General features: G+C 38.4%; 1 protein-coding gene across 1 annotated transcript; it reads left to right on the forward strand.

The window, feature by feature from the left end:
- Nucleotides 1–974: 974 nt before the first annotated feature.
- Nucleotides 975–20,274, forward strand: DAW1 (dynein assembly factor with WD repeats 1; the record flags this gene model as incomplete). The annotated part of the gene is made up of 13 exons (XM_084267315.1): nucleotides 975–1,014; nucleotides 2,869–2,941; nucleotides 5,367–5,511; nucleotides 8,763–8,821; nucleotides 9,451–9,573; nucleotides 11,223–11,322; nucleotides 12,533–12,640; nucleotides 13,789–13,895; nucleotides 17,150–17,252; nucleotides 17,625–17,739; nucleotides 18,459–18,535; nucleotides 19,442–19,604; nucleotides 20,240–20,274. 13 exons carry the CDS (start codon nucleotides 975–977, stop codon nucleotides 20,272–20,274), a joined length of 1,248 nt encoding a protein of 415 aa, XP_084123441.1.
- Nucleotides 20,275–21,625: the final 1,351 nt, after the last annotated feature.

A 21,625-nucleotide genomic window follows, 5' to 3' on the forward strand; every position in this document is an offset into this window, starting at 1 on the left:
TGGACCAGAGATTTACTACTGGAAAATGTGTTCACTGCTTCCCCCTATTGATGCTCTACAGTCATTTCTGCGTAAAGCCTGAAAAATAACTTTAGTTATGTTAATACCTCATCTTTTAATTTTTCCATGCTGCTTATCTCTTTTCAATATATATTTTCTGTCTTTGATGGAACATTTTCATACTCATGCATCTGTCATGAGCTTCTCTTTAAAAGAAATTAAGCTCATTAGTTAGGGTTTTTTCTTTGCCTGTTTTCCTTAGCAGTAAGCGACAGCTTTTCAAATAGCTTGTATTTGTTACACCATTACTTTTGGCTACTTAGCACTTTCAATTTTCTAACTTTTTTTGGTGCACTTTCAGCTCTGAAGATCTGACACTTGCCTTTCTGTGGCTGAAGTTAGAAGCCCTGGCAGCTCGGGAGGGACTAGAGCGTGAGTGGTTCTAGCTGAGGGCATTCAGGGTAGGCAAGGTGAGCTGCCTGTGAAAACTGCAGCAGAGCACTGCAATACTAAGTGAAAGGACAACAATAGGGAGATAAAATCCAGTGGGTATGGTTAGGAATCTGTGCACCTGGACAAAGCAAACCTAAGTTTGTCTACAAAGCGATGTGCTTCTAGCTGGCTGCCACCACTCTGGTAACACCTTGCAGTTACAATGGGTAGCTCTGCTGAAATAGAATAACAGCAGAAAGCCCTGAACAGAGCTGAGAGTCAGAAATAAAAGGGGGCCATGCTGTCACAAGCTCCCAAGGGGACGCAGGCCTCGGCTGCTCAGCCGCAGGCCAGCTCTCCCCAGCGAGCCCCCCTGCCGCTCCAGAGCCCGGCTGCCAAAGGCCGGTCTGCGGGCCCTGGCAAGGTACTGCCAGACCTGGAGCGGCCGACCGGCCCTTCCCGCTCGGCAGCCTGCGCATGCGCGCAGGAGCCCTTCGCCGTTGCTATGGGATCGGGCCGGAGCCCGGGTCCGGCGGTAGACGATGGGGCTGAGGCGGCTGCTGCTGCGCTACTACCCGCCGGGTGCGGAGCGGGGCGCGGGCGGGCCGGGCCGGTTCCCTCTCCGCTCGGAGCTGTGTTGGCTCGGCGGGGTCGCGGCCACGCGTGGGGACCGCAGTAGGGCGGGTGTCAGGGCGGTGCGGGGTGGGGGCGGAGCGGGGACGTCCCGTAGCGGAGGTTTTCCTCCTCTCGGTCACGGGCTGGGGCAGGAGTAGGCGGGCGGGTGGCGCACCTGCCTCTGGACGGACTTCAGGTGCCGGCGGTTTGGCGCTGAGTCTTCCAGCTGGGAGCGGCTCAACGCCGATCGGGGCTGTAATTAATGATTTACCGTGGCGAAATGAAGGCGCTCTTCTTTGCATGGCAGTCGGGAGTTCATACAGTCAGACGTGGCCGTAGTCGGCACCGCGAGCGTGTTAGGGCTGTCGCAGGGCCTGCCCAACAAGAACTGTTGCGTTTCGCATCGTGCCTTCTTTGGTTTGTGACTTTCCAGGGCAGGACGATGCTTTGAGAAGCTGTTTTGCTGGGTAGACTTCATCATTTATTATGGATTCTTGTCAGGAGACTGTCCTGGTTTTGGTCAGGATGGAGTTCGCTTCATTTGTAGCAGTGGATGGGATGCTGTGTTTGGGTGTTAAAATGGGAGCAGTGCTGAGAACACCCTGATGGTTTCAGTTGCTGTCAGACAGTCAAGGACTTTCTCAGCTCTTCATGTTTCTCTATTCATAAGAAAGGAGGGGATGAAGCCAGGACAGGTGACCCAAACTGGCCAAAGAGAGTATTCCATGCCAATTCTGTCCTGCTCAGTATAAAGGGGGGCTGAGGGGAGGAGGAGGGGGCGGCTCCAGGACGTGCAGTTTTTGGGGGACAGTCGGGTTCCGGGACGGCTCTGGGTGGCACGGCCTGGGATGTGGGTTCAGTGAGAAACTGCACCCTGTATCAACAGCTTCATATATTTTTTTCTCTAAAGTCCTGTTAGCATTGTTGTATTGTATCTTTCTGCTATTTTAGTAAACTGTCCTTATCCCAACCCACAGGCTTTTGGTTTCTTGGGTTTGGGGTTGTTATTTGCCCCTTCCTTTTCCCTTCCCTTGCCTCACCCCCCCCTTCCCCTGCTCTTTTCCTTTAAAGAGCAGGCAGCTGTGTGGATCTCAGTTCTCAGCCAGGGTAAAACCCACCACAGAGACTTAATGAATTCTCACAAGTGAAACAACACGGGGATGGGCGGCTCGGGATTTGTGTGGCAATAACAGAGCTTTTTTTCCAATGAAACATTTTTCCCAGGGACCTGGTAAAATGCAAAATGACACAAAAACTCATCTAAATTATCCTTTCCCACAGAAAACCAGTGAATGTTGGAACTCTTTAACAACTGCTTTGGAACAGGGAGCGGTGCAAATAAACATTTTGATTCTTTGGTCACTAGAAAGTGTAGAGGTGGCAAAGAATACCTAGGAATAGAAAGCATGTTAGGATTCTCTATACGTTACTACACACCAGCCTTTGCAAACACTGAAATAAAAGTAACACGTTTTGTAAAACATGTTTTCCAGGCTTCTTTGGAACACCAAACTGTAGCAAGTATCTCCAGGACAGCTTCTTTGGAAGCAAAAAATTGATGAAGGGAAAGTTTGTTCTTTTTCCATGAAAGAAAATGGCTCATAAATAATAATGTTTAATATCTTTTACCATAAAAGTCCATCAGATTTGTACATCACCCTGCTAACTCTCAGCAAGAACAGCCACCCTCCTTCTAGTTTCAAGAACTGGAAGTAGGTCTGCTGAAGTAGCAGAGCAGAAGTGGTGTAAGCATTGCCATCTGCAGTGCATGTCATAAAATCCCTGACATCTAAGACTATTTTGTCACTTTTTTTTTAAAAGGAATTATTCTGGAATATGTACAAGATGGTGAGACAGTGACCAGATCTATAGATCTACTTAACCTTAGACCTGAGTAAGTATGAAACTATTTCAGATGATACTACTCTGCTATTGTATAGCATGCTCAGATGCAACTCTTTTGATTGTTTTAAATATAGTTGAGCTCAGCTATGTCTTTGTTCACTAAAACACACACACAGAAAATGATGTAGTCAAATAATTCTACAGTTTTAAAGACAGAATCTTGCATTCCAGCCAATTCCTACCATTGTGGTTTTCTCTTAAGAGGTAAAGCCTCTTTTTGCTTATAGAATTATGGGTATCAAGATGGTGGACAAAGCCAGAAGAAATACAGAATACAGAATAATGACAGTTTTAGGTCCTGCAGTAGTATTTATGGGTTTCAGAATGTTTTTGAAAAGCAGGCCTACATTGGTTTGAATGACCTCTGCTGAAATCACTGAAAATAACAACTGGACATCTGTTCAGATCTCTCCTGTTAATTAATCAATCTTCATAACAACCACAGGCAAGGTGGTGTAAGATAGGTAAATAAGCAATTTCCTCCCATAAAATTGTGTGGAAAAATTAAGTAACTGCTTCTGTTGCAAGTAATGTAAGTTTTCTTCTTTCTTTTTTTCTGAACCTAATTGCAGTTTGGTTCTTTACAAGAGCAAATAAGAGTGCATAATCTGTTTTTCTAGTCTCTTACAAATGATGAAAGAAATTTCAGGAGCTTGATATATCAAACAATCAAGGATTGGCCTAACTGAAGAATAAAAACCAAAGTATTTCCAAGTCAAGTTTAGGTTTAAGTTTGATAGGAAGTCTTTAGGCAAAATAAAAGGCAGAGGCCTCTTCACAAAGAACCAAGTTAGACTTGCTGTGTAGAGGACAATATTCAGTCATATCTGCCTCTGACAGTTGGAAGGCACCAGTCTGAAACTCTCATATGCCTTCCTTGTGAAGAGTAGCATGAACTTTTTGTAATGAGAATGTTGATTTGACAAGTTACTGGCCTGAATTAGCTCTAATACTGCTCCATGTAGTTTATGCACCAGTGCTTGAGTGGTTATTTGACTGGCTATTTTGGTCATTCAGCGACAGAATATAATGATATGTTACAGAATCTGAGATTTGGTTGCTTTGGAAGGGACATACTGAGACCACCTAAAGCAGGGTCAGGTAGACTAGCATCAGCAGATACTAGATTTCTGAGTGTCTCCCAGATAGAGTCTCCACAAGCTCTCTGGAAACTTCTGGTGTTTTATCACCCTCACAGCAAAAAAAGAGAGTATTTTAGCATTCAAATGGAATTTAGTTTATTTGGGTTTGTTTTTTCATTTGTGCTCATTGATGCTTGTCCTCTCAGTGGACAGTACTGGGAAAAGTTTGGCTCCCTCTGCTTCATTTCCTGTCATCAGATATTTGTACACAAATAAATATGGAACACTTCAAGAATTTCCATATCATACCTGGTGGAATTTTTCACAGAACTTTTTTGCTCCAGAAGAAGGAGAAATTTGCCACCATTAAGTAAAGCTGCCAGAATCCGTTGAGTTTATTAGGCAGAAGAGTATGAAGTAATGTGGTTGTCTTAATATCAACATTGATATGGAAGAGCCAACTTTAGTAGGCAGTGTAGGCTGTGCATGAAAGAAGAAAAATCCAAATTTATGAATTATTTATTTTTGTCAACCTGGAAACATCCAGCTCAGTACACTGGATAAAACCTACTGAGTCACTCTGAGAGAAGTAAGTTGTTTGTTATTACATAAGAGGAGCATAAATACTGAGAGGATACAAATTTATGGGGATATTAGTGGCTCCCATTTAAAGGTCTCATACAGAAAATCCCCTGTGTAGACTGCAGGGATTTACATGCTAACAGAAATGCTAGCCTTTTTCTCCAGGACCAGTTTTAAGTGTATGTGGGTGTTTTGGCTATTGTCAACCCTCAGTCTCTCATGGAAGGCCAGGAATCAGGCTGTGGACCGTGTTTTGGAAGTTGTTATCATAACTAAGAGTTACAGAAAAGGCATAGATTTGTGAAGCCACAGAGATAATTTTAATACTTTCCATATATAATTTATCATGTTGGTACTTCATGGGCAATTCATTGGGAATTTGTGAAACTCCACTTTAATTGAGATATTTCTTACAAAACTCTCAGTTTTGCATACGTGTCTTCCATGTCTGCCACTCTGTGGAGACCTGTTGAAAAGGTAAAGTTCTTGCCAAGCTAAAAATTTTAAATCTTAAAAAAAATACAAGTTAAATGATACTGAATAAGTTTAGTAAGATAGGGAATGAAGTACAGAAATCAAGAAAGATTTATCTGTATTTCTTTAAGCTGTGACAGAATAAACATCTACTGCTGAGTTGCTTACTTCAGTTTCTTAGGAAGCAAGTAATATTACTGGTTTTATAATCACAATTATTGCCAGAGGATGAAATCTAGCAGATTTGGATTTTTTTCTGTGTTGTTTTTTTTTTAGCACAGATGCCATAGCCTTAGTAGAAGAAATTCAAAAAGGAGAACCACTCATCACAGCTTCATGCAAGGAGTATGTCATACATTTAGTAAGAAGATTGCAGGAGAAGCTAGGAGAAAAAGATGATCACAAGTTCTCTCTTTTTAAGGTATTAGAATAATTTGGGGGATTGCTGGGAGTGGGATGATGTATGTTTCTACTGCTGTGTATTGTGCCTGAGAGCAAGATTTGAACTTTATGGCCAATTTCTTGCCTCTTTCCAATCACCTCTGCACTGTTTAGAGTGACTGAATCTGGCTTGGTTATGTTTGCCAGGAATTCCCCCAAAAGTCTGGGAGGTATAATTGTTCCTACACAGTGTTTACACAGGGTTATGTACAAGGGTGTGTTTTGGATGGAGAGAAATAATCCTCGTATTTGTAAAGTAAAGGGTGTGTGAAACAGCACATCCATAGTCATGTCTCAAATAACCCCATAAAGAGACCCCATATAGATTAGCTGCTGGGAAAGAACCAAAATATTTTTATACCCTTCTCTACTTGTTCTTCATTTTATGAAAACTGTGTTTATTTTAGGTATTCTGCTACATACAGTAATACTGGTTGTCATTACTTTCTGTCTTTACCATTATGTTTGAAAATTGATCATTTTATCTTCAGCTTACAGACTGCACCTTGTAAAAACTTTTTAAATCACTAAGATTTTAAAGAACAGTTATTAGAGACACCTATCAGGACTTCAAATCCAGGATTCAGTCTATCAAAAGAGAATAGGTTTAATTTTATTTTATTGTAAAAATGAAAATAAAATGGCTTGCAGAAATTGCATGTTGAAATCTGAAATAATGAAGTGTTGTGTCTTTATTGTGACAGCAGATGGCAATGTGTAACTGTTAAAAATTACTGGTCGGTGCTATTTTTTTGGATTATTACCTTAAATTGAGAAAAGGGAGAAGTCTTGTGTCGGTTTGTCTGGCTAAGAACCACCCCTTATTAGATATAACCTGTTGCTAGACATAACTTGGGTTCTTTTGTCCAACAGCAGACATCTGGGAATATTCTGCAAAGACCTGTGTATTTAACCATGAGCACAGGGCTATGTTATAAAGCATCATAATTTTTAAAAGTTTCTGTTCTGTTTTAACACATGCTCTCAACTGAGATAATGCCTTGCTTTTCACAGGCTTTTAAAATTATTTGTTCATCATGGAGACTGACACATCATCAAATGCTTGGTCAAATGTCAGTGTAAATATTTTTTTGCTTTTTGTTGGCTATAGCACCACATTTGAGCTTCTGTGTTTGGAAATACAAGAAGCAGGCTAATCCAATCAGTCCTGGCTTATTTCCTTCACTGAAGAGTAGTTAGAAGTGTGTGGAAAGAACTTGGTTTATATTTACATTCCCTTTGAAGCTTGTAAATGAATCATGAGTATCAGGTGTTTCTAAAATAATAAAATACAAGAGGTAGGTGGGAGTAAGAATTATTCCCCCTGCCTTGAAAAATGTTTCAAGTATTTGCATTGTTTGGAAATCAGTGTTTTTTCCTGCTGCATTGGAGCATAATCTTAAATTTGTGTGTATAACCCATCTTCTTGTTATTTCCAGTAACTGTGGTAATGGTGTTGTGTTAGGTACCCTGCAGAAAAACAAGCTTTTGTAACAATTTATCCAGTTTTAAACTATTACATAGCAATGGTATGCTGTAGTGATTGGCAAATTTTTATCTTAGGGACTTCTGTAGAAGATATTGCAGAACTGAGCTACATTTTGTTAATACTGCCTTAGGATTTGATTATTGTGCCATTTGCACAGGCAATTTTTGCTGGCTTGGAGTTGTGTAGATGAAGGAACTGCAGCAGTGAGCACTGGGAGAACAGAATTAGCCATGTGATCTGAAATTGAACATAAACCCACGTCATTTTCCTCCCTTTTTTTCATAATGGTTAAATAAGTTTGTTGTTCAAAGCTGCCTGCATGGAGTCCTAAAAATGTCATGGATCAAATTTCCATAATTTTCCATAATTTCCGATTCTCATCTGCAGATATTTTTATACTGTGACTGGTTTAAAAAAAGTTTTTATCATTTTCACGTCTTGAGTGCCCATTCCCACTGCTGTAGCTGTCTTAACTTGTCTGTGACTTGCTTACTGTCTCTAGAGAACAGAAATTGCCATTTCTCTAATATAAAATACCTGTTCTTTTTCTCTCAGTCCTTCACTTGACCGTTGTTATTTCTCTTCCATTTTGGTCACTTCCTACTCTTTAGAGTAAAAGATCTCTGAGCTCCTTTTGTTTTCCTTTTGGAGACAGGCAGCTGAGAAAGCCAAAGATAAGAACAAAAAGTTGAACCTCTGGTAATGTGTCAGTGATCATATTGCATTGCTCATAAATAGTTTCTTCATTCTTACACTACAGACAAAAAAACCCCTACTAGACCACTGCTGTATTTTCAAGATCCCTTTATCTCACTGTCAGCAGTTGCTGTGATTTCCCAGGTGCTGGTTTTACTGTGCTTTAGAGTTGAGCAGAAGCCTGCTTGGAATAGGTGACAGTTGTTCAACTGCAGACCCTGTTTTACAGTAGCCAGTTTATTCAAGCACAAACCAGATTTTTTTCATTTTCAAAGTATCATGGCACATTGGCTTTCCTTGGTAGCATCCAAAACCATTTTCACCTTTTAATAAACCTTGATATGTATTACTATAAGTATGAGCTAATTTGCATAAAACATATATGCTGTCTGATTAAAGGGACTTAGAAGCAACCCTAGAAAAACAGTGACCTTCCTAACCTAGACAATACAGGCAGACATAAAATTTGAAACTCCCTCTTTGAATTTTGTCTTGATAACTGTATTGAGGTTCTGCATGCTTTTTCTTTTTGTCATGTCCTCGTAGGATATAGATGTACCTTATTTCTCTTCTTCCTGCTCTAAAACCAAAATCACACAGTAGCTGTAAGCAGCATCCCACAACCCAAAAGACTTGAAATACTCAATTCAGATGGATCTCTTGTTTCACTATATAAGGCTTAATACTAGTTGGGATTTCTTTCATCAGTGATCTCACCAGTCATGGTCTCCTCACTCATTTGGTTTTGCCCTTTCAGCTCTGGTCTAGTGTTACACAGATGGTCCCAGAGGAGGTGGAGAAAAAGCAAACATGGGGGAAAAGACAGTTCATTCAAGTAGAACCTAAATTTGAAATCAGTACTGTATGATATCTGCAGTGCAAACCTGCTGCCACAGGACATTCCTTAGTTAAGGGTTAATGTGTTACAGTTGTAACTTTTAGCCTGACAGGAGGAGGAGAAAATATTAACCTATTGAATATTTTGAACATTTTTTTTATTTGTCTCAAATGTTGCTTTCTTCTCCCTCCCTGTGCTTCCATTTCAGGTACTTAGAGCACATCTATTGCCACTGACTAATGTGGCATTTAATAAATCTGGTTCCCGGTAAGTTGTTTTTAAAGCCAAAATGCATAATCACTCATTGAATTTTTGTATTTCTAAATTAAATGGTAAGCAAATTTCAGTGCCCTTGCTGCAAAAAGAATTCAGTTCTGCATATAAGCAGTTTCAGGCATGATTGTGGACTGGGTTTCAGGCCTCTGTGGGAGAACCAATGGGAGATACAAAAAATAGTGTGTGAGATGCCATTAATGTAATTTTTTTCTTCCAAGGTGATAGCTTGTTGACCTTTACTGTGTTTCAGAAAGAAGCACTTTTATGAGAATAAAGTAAATAGTACTAATAGCTAAACCAGTCCTTGCTATAAGTTCATTTGGACTTTCCCTGGAGTGGAATTTCGTGTTAATTATTTCACTGTGGGTAATAATATTTTCATTCACGTCTTGAAAGCAGCACCTTAGTTTTTAGTTGAAATATGCTAAAGAAACAAGGATTTTTAATGAGTAATATTAAAAAAAGCACTTCTATGGTCATTAATCTGTATTTTTAGAATGAAAGATTTAGGGTCTGAGACAGTGCTAGCTGAAATCTGTGAAAATAACTCATTTGACTATGTATCAGGACCAGTAAGATATTTACTGTATTAATCAGAAATTAATTTATCTTTGCTTTAGCTTTATCACTGGAAGCTATGATAGAACCTGCAAAGTATGGGACACCGCATCAGGAAAAGAGCTACTTACACTGCAGGGACATGGAAATGTTGTCTGTGCAATAGCTTTCAATAACCCCTATGGGTAAATGCACTTTCTCTGAGATCTGTCATAATTGCTTATCGTGCTCTTCTGCAGTACAGAACTGTTACTCAAACCTTTGTGTAAAATAGACTATCTTAAATGGAAAGAGTTCAAGTTCTGAATTTTGTTGAGTTGAACTACAGCAATCACCATGCAGTGTCACTTTGTATTATTTGTGTCAGAAATAGATTCAAACATATTTTCTGCTCTAATTTTAAAAATGAAATCTAGAAATTCAAAACCAAGTTCCTTAGGTATTCTGTGTCTTGAAAAATGCATATATCACATATATGAGTAAGTTTAGTATATCAAAACACAGATAATAACCATACAATCAGATTGTGTTCTGAATGTCTTTTCTGTCACCATGTAATTGCATATGATGCAAGATACAAGTTGTGTTGCTTCAGTTAAGGAGAAAGAACATCTCTTATCATAACAAAAGCAGATTTCTCCATTTGCTATTACACATTCATTATTATTTAGGATGTGATTTAGCAGCTGTTGAATAATTTTTATATAATCCACAGGGTGCCGCTGTATGAATGTCAAACATGAATCCCTTCATACTTTGTTTTCTGCAGTAACTGTCTGAGGTTGGAATTGGCACCTGTTAGGTGGAGGCAATTGCATGTTAGCTGCTGAAGTTTCATTGTCATTTGTTTCCTGGGGAAGCTGTTGTGTGCAAGTAAACCACTTTGGTGCTCTGCAAAATAAGGCAGATTCATTTCTATTTTCATATTAAATCACATTACTTCTTTTACTGTCATATGAGCTATTTATCAGCTAAGCAATACACAGTTAACATCAGGAAATAACTGTTAAAATACTGTTTTTACACTGTTTGAAGTATCATTATTTCCTTCTAAATGAAAAGACTTTATCCAACCTAGAACCTGCTATGTCAATGTCTTATGTTCTGATATCACTCTTTAAAAAAACCCAAAACAGTTAATGAAATTCAATCATATACATTGAAGAAACTAATGTATGACAAAATCTGTGCAAAAATCAGTAACTAGAGAGTAAAATAAAAGTGGAGAGGCAATATATATTGAGAAAAAAACCTAATGAGAACCTTGAGCTACTTTTAAATGAGAAAGTTCAGGAAAAAAAGAGCTTTTTTCCCTGCTAATCTTTAGGTTTTGATATGGTGACCCTTAAAACATTTTCTGGGTACCTCACTTCAGTTCAGCCATGCTCTTAATTGCAGTTGGTCTCAACGACTCCACTGACTTCAGTGACAGTGGATTTTAGCCTCTGAAATTTGGGTAAACTGCTTATAAAATAGTTTATCTCTGTTGATAAACAGACACTATATATTACTATGATGAAATGACATAACATTTAAATGCATCTGAAAGTGGAACAGATAACCTCTTCCCTAATGTAGGTTAGTCATCAGTTATGAACACTTCTGTTCTAATAGACAAGCACAGTGGCTGTTTTAGAAACTAATTATCTCTGCTAATTTTTTCCCTAACCATAACTTCTGTTTGTGAAATCCTGCTCCACCATGTTAGAGTGCAGCAGAATGCACCAAAACACATTCAGGTTTCAATGTCTGGGTATTCTTCCTGTGAGTTCTGCTGTCTTCAAAGTCAGAGGTTTTGTCCTAAAGAAAAATGACAGGTTTTTTTTCTATTTAGTGACAAGATTGCCACTGGATCTTTTGATAAAACCTGCAAACTGTGGAGTACAGAAACAGGAAAATGTTATCATACCTTCAGAGGACACAGTGCAGAAATAGTGAGTACTGATGTATTTTTTTTATTCCTTTATGTTTCCTCAAACCATCAGTGGTGCCTGTGGGTTCCAAGTCCCTGTTCACACATTCAGACATTGTGAACATTTCTGCACTGCAAGAAAAGATAGTCTGACAGTTCTTAAGAAACAGAATAAAACATTGTATACAATTTGAAAAGGTATTTTTATTTTTAGTTTGTTCCATTTTCCCTTGTTTGCTAAATGTTAAAACAATCTTACAAATACAGCAACAAGCAGAATTTTCAATTTATGGCACATATTATTCCTTCATTTGTTTATATAGCCCTTTTTTTTCCCCCTTGATATTTTGCATTGCCTCACATATGTGCAGAACTAAATACACCACAACATCATTGCCTGTGTCGCTGTCTTTCACGCTGAGATCTGTACTTCATGTACAGAACCAATTTGAGCCACAGGCGAATGGATTTCTGAAATCTTAAGTGTGTTAGCTGAGAATACGTGGGATGCTGAAATGTCAAAGGGATACCAACATAAAACCTTCTTGGTTTCCTTTCCAATGCATTAGGACCGTGTGGATCAGCAGATTGTAGGAAGTGGCATGGGTTCACCTGCAGCTAGAGCAGCCAGATCTCCTGTGGGATGTGTGCCCAAGTAGAGCACAGACTCCTAGGAGAGAGGGATGCTCTTCTATCCTGCTGTGAGAGGGGATGAGTGTGCATGCAAGGGTGTGGAAGAGTGTGTGATCAAAACATCTTGGAGTTATAGGAGGAGGTTTAATAATATGTAACTGTGTTTTAAGATTGTATAACTTTATCCATTGTATTACAGATACACATAGTTCCCAGTTACGCACTGTTAATAAATTAGCTGCTTCACTTTTTATTCTGATTAAAAATTTATGAACAAAATAATTTCTCCCTGTGACATGAAATGAATCACCTAAAGAGGGAATTTTAATCCAGGCTCAGCAAACAATACAGCAAATCTTCCAGTAAGTCTCTTAAATGCATTGCCATTGCAAAGCAGCCGATTAGTCGGTTCGATGTGAGTAGTCATCTATGTGATAAGGATTTGCTGCTCTTCTAGGGAACTGTTGGAAGAGCTCTGCAATTTTTCTGTCTGCCATAAAATATTGAGTCAGACTTTTGTCTTGTTTAAAAATATTAACCCCGATCCATTGTTTTTGAGGAAATTTATATACTCTGCCACTTTTTGTTTCTTGTTACAGGTGTGTTTATCATTTAATCTTCAGAGCACGTTGGTGGCAACTGGAAGCATGGATATGACTGCCAAATTATGGGATATAGAGAAAGGAGATGAAATAGTCACTTTAAGTGTATGTTTGCCTGCCTTATGTTTTTAAAGGAGCTCCTTGCCTTCTTAGTTTTCTAACTGAGATAAACAACAGTGTAACCATTACAACAGTTTCAAAAGCAACAGTTTCAGTTACCAGGTGGTCCCACAGTGACTGCAGTTACAAAGCAGGTTAAGAAAGCTTGTAGGGAATGATATTGCTATGGTATTTTATACAAAGTCCTACTGCAGTTACAAAGCAGGTTAAGAAAGCTTGTAGGGAATGATATTGCTGTGGTATTTTATACAAAGTCCTGTTTATCAAAAGGCAGATGTTCTTATTACAGTGACATTACTGCTATAGATCAGAGTGCCTTCCATTGCTCATTAAAATGTGTCATTATACTGTAAATTATGGCCCCCCCTGCATTAACATAAAGTAACTCTGAGAACATGAATGTCAGATGCTACACCTGTACTGATCTTCTGTAAACATCAGCAGAAGAAAACCATCCAATTACCTTTAGGTTGGGAGGTTTTTTTGGTCTGTGTGGCTTGCTGGGATCCCACAGGTTAAGATCAACATGTGCTGGTTCGATTTGCATATTTCCTAAATAACAGGTAGTACATAAGCTTCCTTTGGTGTATGTGGCATACAGAGAGGGGAAGGCATTTTCTCCTCTTTGGCTTTTTCTTCTTTGGAGCCCTGAGCACAGCAAAGAGCAGTGGAATGTGTGAACTTTTAGTAAAGTATGCTTAGATTCATTTTTCCAAGCCTCTGCACTAATAACGATGACAAACTCTACTGTAGTTTATTGTAAAGGTGTAAAGTATTTACTGTAGTTTATTATAAAATAAATTTTTATTAAAATTTTCTACTTTCAGACTGTAATAGTGAACAAATGTGATTCTGTTTAAATCAAACATGGAAGGTGTGCAGTGGTGACATCACCAGACAATTGCTCACTGCTTATGTGATGTGCCTGATTTTTGCAGTTGTTGGTGTATTCACTGTTCCACAGTCAAGAAGATCTTTCTGTCAAAATTGTGATGTACTGGACAAGACAGTAAATAATATATTGAAGGGTTATAGAGGGATTATGCCACTGAGAAAAAAAAAGCTATGTATTGGACTCCAGAAATGGAAAAGTCATAACTTGCCTTCTTGTACTCCTTCATAATTTCTCTCAGGGGCACTCAGCAGAAATTACTGTATTGTCTTTCAACACCACTGGAGATAGGATTATCACTGGCACCTTTGACCATACAGTAGCAGTGTGGGATGTTGGCACTGGCAGGTACTAAAGTACTGATAAATATCATTTTATATTGTGTGCTTTAATGACAAATGAAAGAGACCATGTTCAGCCACGAATTACAGACCTTGTGTTTTTGCTTCATTTAGAGTACGTGTTCCTTCATCTTATGTTTTCGTTATTCCTGTTCCTTTTGTTTTTCTGAAAAAGAATGCTGCTCAAAATGCTTTTGTGTATGCTTTTTGTTCTAAATTTCTATCTTACTAGCAGAGGAGGGACACAGAATGGACAGATCCTGTGTTTGTTGCTGATGAATTCTCCTAATGGGAAAATATTTTATTAGCGTAGAAACTCACTGTTTGGAAGGTGTCAAGGATTTCGAGATGCAACAAACTGTTTAAGTAGAAAGAAAGTATATGTTATGTCATAGAAAATTGGTCTGGCCACATGGTCTGTATAGAGGGTCTGTTTTCCTTCTCACAGCATTAATATAAATTTATAAAGAGGAGAAAATTCGGCCCCTCTGACTGCAGGGAACAAAATGTCTTAATTATCATGCCAACAAATAATAATAACAATGTAGTAGCTAAATACAAGTTATTCTATTACCCTGACAAATCCACTTGTTTTTTCAACTGGAAGCTCAGTGTAAGTAGAATAATAAAATGATTGCTCTGATTACTGACAAAGTAGGAGATAATGGTTCTATTATGTTTTTGGAGGTCATATATATTTTAATTTTGTGAGAGCATGGGCTATACCTCTGAAATTTATACATCTGAAACGGAAGTCTTTAGGTAGTATTTTGGGTAATAGAATGTATGTATAGCTTCAAAATGAGAGTAATTGTGATTAAAAAAAATAATTTACACATGGTACCTCATTTAAGGCTCAATCCTGCACGGCCTGAGCTTACTCAACACCAGCACTTTGGCGTGTGAATGCTTCCGAGTCACACAGTCAGCAAATCAGACCTTTGGATTCAGTGCCACTCCGTCTGCTTTTCTTCCAAATATTTTTGTCTGAAAACAGCCACTTCTCCCAGCTTCTTGCCTGAAGCCATAGTGAAGTCAAAGTCTTGGGAATTTCACATTGCATTGTTGGTTTCTTTTCTCTTTAAGAAATGGATGTGGACTTTATATCAGGGTTAGGCCAGGAAATAGAATATGAGGGAGAAACTTCTCATTTAAACACTGGAAGCTCTGCTAATTAGCTAGTGGACAAAATAATTGTGCCAAGGCCAGCACTGAGCCTTTCAGATTGTAGATGAGTACATATACATTTAGTAATAATGAAAAGTTGCAGTCAGAAAGACTGAGAAAATCACAGTCGGGTAGATTTCCAGAAATCTTGTAAGCAAGGCTGTGTGTCTGTCTTTTGCCACATGAAACACATGAGAAACAGTGCTTTCCAAATTTGAGTTTGAACATGAAGTTTCCTTGAATTTGCTGGCTGTGTCTGATGAGTGCCTCTCTTCTTCAGGTTTTTTCTGGATAGGTGTCCAGAGCTGTCCAGAGGGAAGTTGATGTAGGAACAAGAAATCTCAGGAGGGTTTAAGATTTTCTTCATAAAATATTAAAATAATAAAAAAGGGGGGGAAGTACAGGTCTGTACTTCGTGAATAATTTCTCAATGGCAGATATCATCAGCTAGAGTTCAGCTGAAGGTGTTCTCAGAGCTTCATTTGACAAATCAACAGGGCTCACAAGTGCTGGAAACTGGGATGCTGAGAGAAAGCTGCATCTTATTAGCAAATATTATAATACCCATATACTCAACATCCTTGGAAGCTGAAGGCTAAAAAAGTATTATTATGGCTGAAGATTATTTTTTAAATCATTTAAATGGAATTCTTCCATGGCATTTCCTAAACCTGTTTTCTGGATTCTTTCTAATTTTGTGTCTGCTAGGTTGCAGTTCTCATGAGATGTTCTATACATTGCTGTTTGTTCTGATTATTGATTGAGTGTTGAGGTTGAAGCTTGAAGCCTGGAATGCCTTTTCAGAATTTAGAACTTGAAGTGTTTAAATTTTAAATTAAAAATTTTACATGGTTCAATATTTTGGATATTAAGGATTACAGCAACAGCAGTCTCGATGGCCCAATAATAGATTCACAAAATTAAGAAGCTTTCTGCTATTGTTTCTGCTTGATGAATCTTGTTTTTACTGTAAAAAGGTCTGCACAATTACCACAGTGCAGGCCTCACATTGTTAGAAAGTAAAAGAGGTAATACTATAAAATGACATGAGTATAATCAAGTTTTTGTTATCATAAACAAACAGAAAATTCAATTGCTCAGATGTGCTTTGCTGTTCATTTAGCATATATATTAATTTACCTACTCGTATATTTTGTGTGATGAATAAAAACATTTCAGCTACTTAAGCTCATTTAGTTGTTTTTCTAGTCATTAGTTTGTCCATTAGTTAAAACAGCTTTCTATTAACAATACTGTGATATTAGCATTGTGATAATATCCTAGTTTACTAATGCTTTAATATATATCAATTAATCTTTGTTTTAGGATTCATTGCTTTATAGACCATTAGATGATAAAAATCAATAATTGCTGATTGTACCTTCTGCATTTAGCTAGAGCTGAAGAATTTAATGGAACTGGTATTCTCAGTCCCTGTGCAGCAAAGAATTTAGGATTAATGAGGATTAGAAATCAGATTTCAATTTGGCTGTAACTCGCCTGTTATTTGGGAACATGCTCACGTTAAGTCCCTGATTAAGTTCCATTTGATCTTCAGTGGATTTTATAAATGGTTTTTATTATATGGAGTTTTAAAGATCACAGAATCACAGAACAGTAGGGGTTAGAAGGGGCCTCTGGAGATCACCTAGTCCAACATCCCTACCAGAGCAGGATCACCTAGAGCAGGCTGCACAAGACAGGTGTAGTGTTGACAGTTTGCTGAAGTAGGAGAATGGGAGACTAATACAGAAATACTTGTTTTATATGCTTTGTATGAGATGAATAGAAGAAATCTGTCTCTGTCACTGGAAAGTCATCACATTTCACTGGAAATACATTCACTAAAATATTTTGAAAGAGAAAGAAGGACTTTTCTGTTTTATTCCTTAATGTGTCTTTGTCTCAGAGAGGAAAAAAATGGAGTTGATGTAGTGCTAGAATGCTAAATGAGCTGTACTGCTCCATTTAATTGCTTTAATGGGTAAAATGGTGAAGACTTGACACCTTAACTATACCATTTTATGAATTTACTCAGGATTTATACGCTTATATCAAAATACACACTAAAAATGTAAATTTTCCTTTTTGTAGGATATTGCATACTTTAATAGGACACCAAGGAGAGATCAGCAGTGCACAGTTCAACTGGGACTGTTCTCTCATTGTCACTGGATCGATGGACAAAACATGCAGGGTAGGAAAGTTGAGTGTGACACTGAATACAGCTACTTGATACATAATTTGTAAGTGGAAGAGCATTATTTTAAACTAGAACATGTAATTCATTAAAGAATTAAAGCTAAAGGCAAAACCTGTAAGCTGATGCCTTTCAGTGAAGTCCAGTTAAATAAATACATATATATTTAATGCTTGTTTAATCAATACATTGAAATAATAATAATTTTAAAAGGATTAAACTGACTGAACAGTGACTCTTTGTTGATTTGTATCTGGGTTTCATATTAGTACATTGTCAGCACCAGAACAGGCTTTATGGATCTACTGGATATCTGTCAAATAAATTAGTGAAAATAAGCAGAACCATTATCCTTCTTTGTCTATGCAGCTGTGGAATGCTATGACTGGGAGAGAAATAGCAATTTTAACAGGCCACAGTAATGAAATACTGGATGTCTGTTTTGATTATGCTGGCCAGCTCATTGCAACTGCCTCTGCTGATGGTAAGTGGGGGGACTGGGACTGCTGTAGCAGTTGCAGTAAAAGCATAAAACACCTTTGTCCTTGGTTTTGCTTTGAATGTAGCTTGATGAGAGGAGTATTGTGACTCATTAAACTTACCTTTTCCACAGTGAAAATTCTACTTTTCACACCTCAATCAACTCAACATGTCTTTCCCCTTTAAGCAGGAAACTGCTTGTAGGGAAATATTTCACTTGTAGCTGGAAATGCATTCTAATTGTTCAGCTTTAGAGTGAAGTTTGATTTGGGTGGCTCAGATCTAGGCTTAAATGACAAAGGTGGTTGGAATTTTAATGGTGGATTTGCTACTAGGCTTTCCAAATGCACAGTGAGAGAATACACCATAAAGAGGTAGTGAAAGAAGCCCATTTGTTTTGGTGCTGATATGCAGCAGTTTTGCATGGTGATTTTTTTAAGGAATTGCAATAATTAGTTTTTGTATTTACAGTGCTATATGAAAGAGCATAATGACAGTATCATTTTTATATACTTAAGTGTTTTGATTTGCACTTTCAGGAACAGCATACCAGCCTGGACAGGGGGAAATATTTGGATCTGGTTTGCTGTAGTTCCTAAATTAAGCTATAAGACAATGTAAAAAGCTTACTGAAATGTAACCAATAGCTTTAATAAATATGTCATTATTTAAATGCATTCTTAAGCATAACAATCACAAATGGCTCCTAATCTACTACAACAGGAACAGCAAGAGTCTATAATGCAGAAACAAAGAAGTGCATTGCAAAGCTGGAGGGGCATAAAGGTGAAATTCTAAAGGTAAACTGTGGTTTGCATCTTTTTTCATAGTTGATTACATGTGACATCCAATCCACCAATGTTCCATAACACAGGAATACTGTTAAAAATGAGGTGGTGCAATTATTAATATTTAAGAGTGAGACGTCTGGAGATGAAGTTTCCTTTATTAAATGAATATTCCCTTGGATGACAAGGCAGTCTGAATACATGCTGACATGTGGGTAGGTTAGGGACAGTTTCCATCAGAGTCCTTAGTTCTGGTGTGATTTCTTTGCTGGAAGTGACAATCTGCTCATTCAGGAGCATGTTGAGAAGCCAAATCTCTTTTTGCAGATGTTCTGTGTAACTTTGACTGCTTGGGAAGGTTGTTACTTGCAAATCTGATTTCTGGGGAACAGGCATTTTGCCCTCAGTACTTAAGCAATTTTCTATTATGTAATAAATCTGGTACTGTCCAGTTAGTGCTATGAAAATATATCTGATTATCTGGAAATGCATGCAGTTTGGGCAATGAATGTTTAACAGATATGAAGACATACTACAAAGTAAGTTGCCTTCAGTGGGAGCTTGGGTATTATGTTATACATGTTTTATCTACTTCTACATTAAATCAATTTTACATTGGGATAATGATAATATTTAAATAACATTGTTACAGCTGTAGAGCAACTGTGATTTGGGGGGGTAATTTTCTGAAGTCTTGATCCTATAGTCAGGTCAGAGTATATACACAGAGTTTCCAGAGTTTCCAGCAACAAACGTTTCCCAGGGGGACTGTACTGTAATACTATCCTTAATTTTAGTCGAAAAGCTGAATGCAAAAGTTCTTTGTTTCTGTTTTAATCTTTTAATCACTAGATATGTTTCCTTTTCTAGGCATATTGTCTTGCTAAGTAATAGAACTCTTTTCTATATTTTTTAAAGGTGTGTTTTAACCCCAGAGGCAATCATATACTGACAGCCAGCTCTGATAAAACAGCTCGACTCTGGGATGTTGCTACTGGACACTGCCTGCAGGTATTAGAGGGTCATACTGATGAGATATTCTCCTGTGCTTTCAATTACAGAGGTGATACCATCATCACAGGTGACTAATACACTCCATTTTTTTTCTTTTTTTGAGAGACATGTGAAATCTTGCTATAGCTAAAAAAAAAATAGTCTGAATAATTTCTTGGAGTAACATTCCAAATGCAGGTACCAGCAGTGACTTAAAATATAGTCAAGAAAAAATAGAAACTCACTTTTGATTTGAGGCTTAAATGAATAGGGCCATGAACAAATTTGTGTAAAGGCATGGGGGCAATACCTGCCTTCTCTCCTGTGGGCATGTACTAGCACCAGATCGGTGACTAAGCAGTGAGGGAAGGCAGGATGAACAAAAAGCAAAGCTTTTTCATTCAGAGCTCACCTCTTGTGTGCTGAACTCTGTTCAGGTTTCCTTTATTTCAGACAAAAAGTCGTGGGAGTGGGAAAATATATGAACAGAGTATTTTTGATTGCTTTGGTCTTTGTACTGCGCTGCCAAAATATGGGATGCAGGATGGCCTCAGCTGAAATATTGCTGTGGGTCCTGCTGGCTCTTGCTAGTCATGGGCAGAAAAATACTACTCTGTCTCCTTGGTGTTCTGGGCAGATTGTTGATGTAGGTGTTAACAAAAATGGATACATTGTGTGATACAGCCAATGATTCCTTCCTTCACAATGTGTGTTTATTACTAGGGAGCAAGGATAACACCTGTAGAATATGGCACTGACCGAAGAGAGGGAAGGATCCAGTTTGGTATTTGCCAACTTCGTGGGTTTCACAGTCAATAAACTCAGTGTTTCAGATCTGTTATCTTTTCCCCTCTTTATTCACCTTCAGCTGTGCTGAAGTAGAAAGATTACCTCGATTTTGATAGGTTTGACTTTGCTGATGTCTGGTAGATGTGGAATCCGAGAATAGTAGCAGTTGGCTTGGAGCTCTGCAGACTCTCTAGTACTGCAACCCTGCTCAAAGCAGCATCAGCCAAAAAGGCTGTCCAGGACTCATGTGGCTCTGAACATCTCCAAGGACAGAGACTCCACTCTGGGCATCCTGCTTAGTGGTGGATCACTCTCACAGAGAAAAAAGCTGTAAGTTTGGGGTTTTTTTATATGTTTAAACAGAATGTTTTCTTGCATTTTGATTTGTGTATGTTGCCTCTTCACTGGGTGCCACGGAGAAGAGCCTGGCACTATGATCTGTCACCTGAAAGGAATCATGGTTAGTGTGAATGAATCCAGCAGGACAGCCCCATTTCTTTGCCCATTTAACTTGTAACCCTTTTAATAAAAACCCCACAGCATTTCATCAGATGTGAAAGGGGTGTTGTTATGCCCTTGCTTTGTGTACTTCTGTATTAATATTTTGTTGTGAAATAAAGTATTGAGTTAAAATGCCAGTTTCACCACTTGTACTACAGTGTCCCTCTTGGTATTTCTGGAGAAAACCAGCAACCATTTGTGAATGGCATTGCAATTAACTATTGCATACATGCTGTAGTTAAACTCCCACTCACCCCACTTCCTTACTTGCCCACATCCTTCCATTCCTTTCTGCTCAGCTCTCATTCTCCCATTTTTATCTGAGGTAAAATATAAAGTATTTACAGCAGGCATGAACAAATTCTACACCACAAGGTCTGGAGCTAAGGATCACAACGTTAACCCAAATGGATGAGGAACTCCTGTGAGTTATTTACCAGCACAATGAGGTCTGGTCCAGGTTTGCCTCTGGCTAGAAATTGCCAACAGGTTTCATCTGTGTGGAGCTTGCCCCACCTCCTATCAGAGCACCTGAAACTGCAGTTGCTCCTTGGAGAGAATTAGGAGAGTCAACTGATCTTTTCCTGTAGCTTTAGAAGAAGGATGAAGAGGTGAAGAGTGTAGGATTGAACAAAGTACCTGCGTTGAGTGAGGGAAGCAAGGAAGAATTCTCTGAGAATTCACTTGAAGGGATTTTGTTTATATTATGGATCTCTGGGTGGTTTTGGACTTGACTTTTACATGTTGTTAAATTTAATAGCAAGTTACCAATGCTGATGTGCTTTGACTGGCTCTGAGTTCTTGCCAGTATACCTTCTG

The sequence above is a fragment of the Gallinula chloropus genome (assembly GCF_964237585.1).
Source record: "Gallinula chloropus genome assembly, chromosome: 8".
Classification (NCBI taxonomy): domain Eukaryota; kingdom Metazoa; phylum Chordata; class Aves; order Gruiformes; family Rallidae; genus Gallinula; species Gallinula chloropus.